General features: G+C 30.7%; 1 protein-coding gene across 1 annotated transcript in view; it reads right to left on the minus strand.

The window, feature by feature from the left end:
* Positions 1–1,848, minus strand: part of LOC107620253 — a 3,784-nt gene extending 1,936 nt beyond the window's left edge. The window contains exons 1-2 of the mRNA XM_016322443.1: positions 1,178–1,848; positions 187–1,120 (exon numbers count right to left, since the gene is read on the minus strand). Coding sequence (XP_016177929.1) covers positions 187–1,120; positions 1,178–1,848 — 1,605 coding nt within the window. The remainder of the gene's footprint in view (positions 1–186; positions 1,121–1,177) is intronic.

Genomic DNA, 2,169 nt, shown 5'->3' on the forward strand with positions numbered 1-2,169 from the left:
AATGCATTCATATCAGGAACTTCAACTTCATGTTTCTCACAAAATAATATAACTTCTTTTATGAAAGTCTCCCAACTTGATTCTCTCATTCTTTGAATTGAAGTCTTGGTAGTAGAAACCAGAGTTAAAGCATTCAATATGTCTTGATTTTTTTCGTTGCAAAGCTTGACAAAGATCATGACTAACTTCCAAAATATTTCTCATCAAATGCAAAACAAAGACAAATTCAAAGGATGTGATAGCATCATAAGCAGCACTAGCATCACTACGAGTGGAGAAATTACCTTCTTTAGTGCTTTTTTCAAGAACTTCACAAGTAGCATCAAACATGCATAACAAGTTACGTACAGAATTCAAATGAGACCCCCATCTAGTATCTCCAGCTCTTTGCAAAGTACCAATTTGATTAAGTCCACTACCTGTCACAATTTGATCATTGGCAATTAAGTTTGCAACATTATTTGCTTGAGCAACCCTTAACTGATCATGACGTTTAGGAGAAACAGTCATAACATTCACAATTAGTGTAAGTTTTGAAAAGAATTGATGAACATAACAAACTTCTTTGGCTGCAGAAACAAGTGCTAATTGTAATCGATGAGCAAGACAATAAATGTAATAAGCAAAAGGGCAATCTTTCAAAAATAGAGCTTGCAATCCATTCCATTCACCACGCATATTACTAGCTCTATCGTACCCTTGTCCCCTAAGATTTTGAACATCAAGATTATGACGAGAAAGAACTGATGAAATTTCTGTTTTTAATGTCAAAGAACATGTATCAGAAACATGTATAAGATCAAAAAATCTTTCTTGAACACAACCGTGCTTGTCTACAAATCTCAAAACCACAGACATTTGTTCTCGCTTTGACTCATCTCTTGCTTCATCAATAATTATACAAAATTTAGAATCACCAATTTCTTCTCGAATTGTTGCACGCACTTTTCTAGCAAAGATATGCAATATATCTTTTTGAACACTGGGAGATATATATTGAGCATTTCCAGGAGCATTTTCAAGGACAACATTATGAACATTCTGATTACAGGAAGCTAAAAGCTTAATTAACTCAATAAAATTCTCCCTATTCAAAGATCCAGAACTTTCATCATCGCCTCTAAATGCACATGCTTGAAATGCAAGCCATCAAATAGCATTAATAGATGTCTTCAACCTTAAACGGTTATTTGCAATAGTTTCATCACTATGCCTATCAAGAACTTTGTCTATATGCTTAGATTGAGCCATTAAATCATCACAAGATTTCACACATAAATTATGGGGAGAATTAGGAATAGAACCCTCGTGACATACAAATGCACAATTTACCCCATTGTTTACTTTCTTCCAGTTACTAAATCCTAACTCTGAAAATGTATTTTTTCCATCATTGCGAGCACCATAATGTTTACCAAACAAGTAGCAAGACAAACAATAAGCAGCATCTTTTTCTGGTGAATATTCTAACCAACTTGAAAATTTCTTAAACCAAGAAGATTGAAAATATCGACAGTGATTGTTATTACCAGAAGCTGGATAGCAAATATTTGTTGGTTGGTATAGCCCAGCTATTATGTATGCTCTACAAATCTTATCACGTTCATTGACATTATACTGCCAAATTGGACGTCGCTTTCTTGGATCCCTTTCTAGTAAAGAGATATCAACATCTCTTTCTAATCTTGGTACTTTGATTTCATGTTGATATGTATTTTGAGTAAGATTAGAGAGCTCACTTACTTGACCTTCTTGTGAAATAGGATTAGAGGGTTGACTTGTTTCAACTCCAACATTATCAGTAACATTTCTCTTAAAAATTGCATTAATTTTACTTTGCTTTTTCATCATAAAATGTTCTAATTTCTTTTTACCTGAAAAAAAAACTCAAATAATTATATAATTACATGAATAAACAAAGTCTAAGTATATTTTATTAATTAAACATCAATAATAATAATTTTTTTACTAAATCACTATCAATTTCATTAAAAAATAAAATAAAAAAATAAAAGAGAATAAATCTTAAAAATAAGCCAATAATTTGTCTATGTAAATACAAAAGAATAAAATTATTCCATACCATAATAAAATAATGTACTTTATTAATTAATAATTTTATGTAATTATATAAAAAAATAAAAAATAAAATAAATACCTTGATTTCAC

Source organism: Arachis ipaensis, chromosome B10 (assembly GCF_000816755.2).
Source record: "Arachis ipaensis cultivar K30076 chromosome B10, Araip1.1, whole genome shotgun sequence".
NCBI classification, from domain to species: Eukaryota; Viridiplantae; Streptophyta; class Magnoliopsida; order Fabales; family Fabaceae; genus Arachis; species Arachis ipaensis.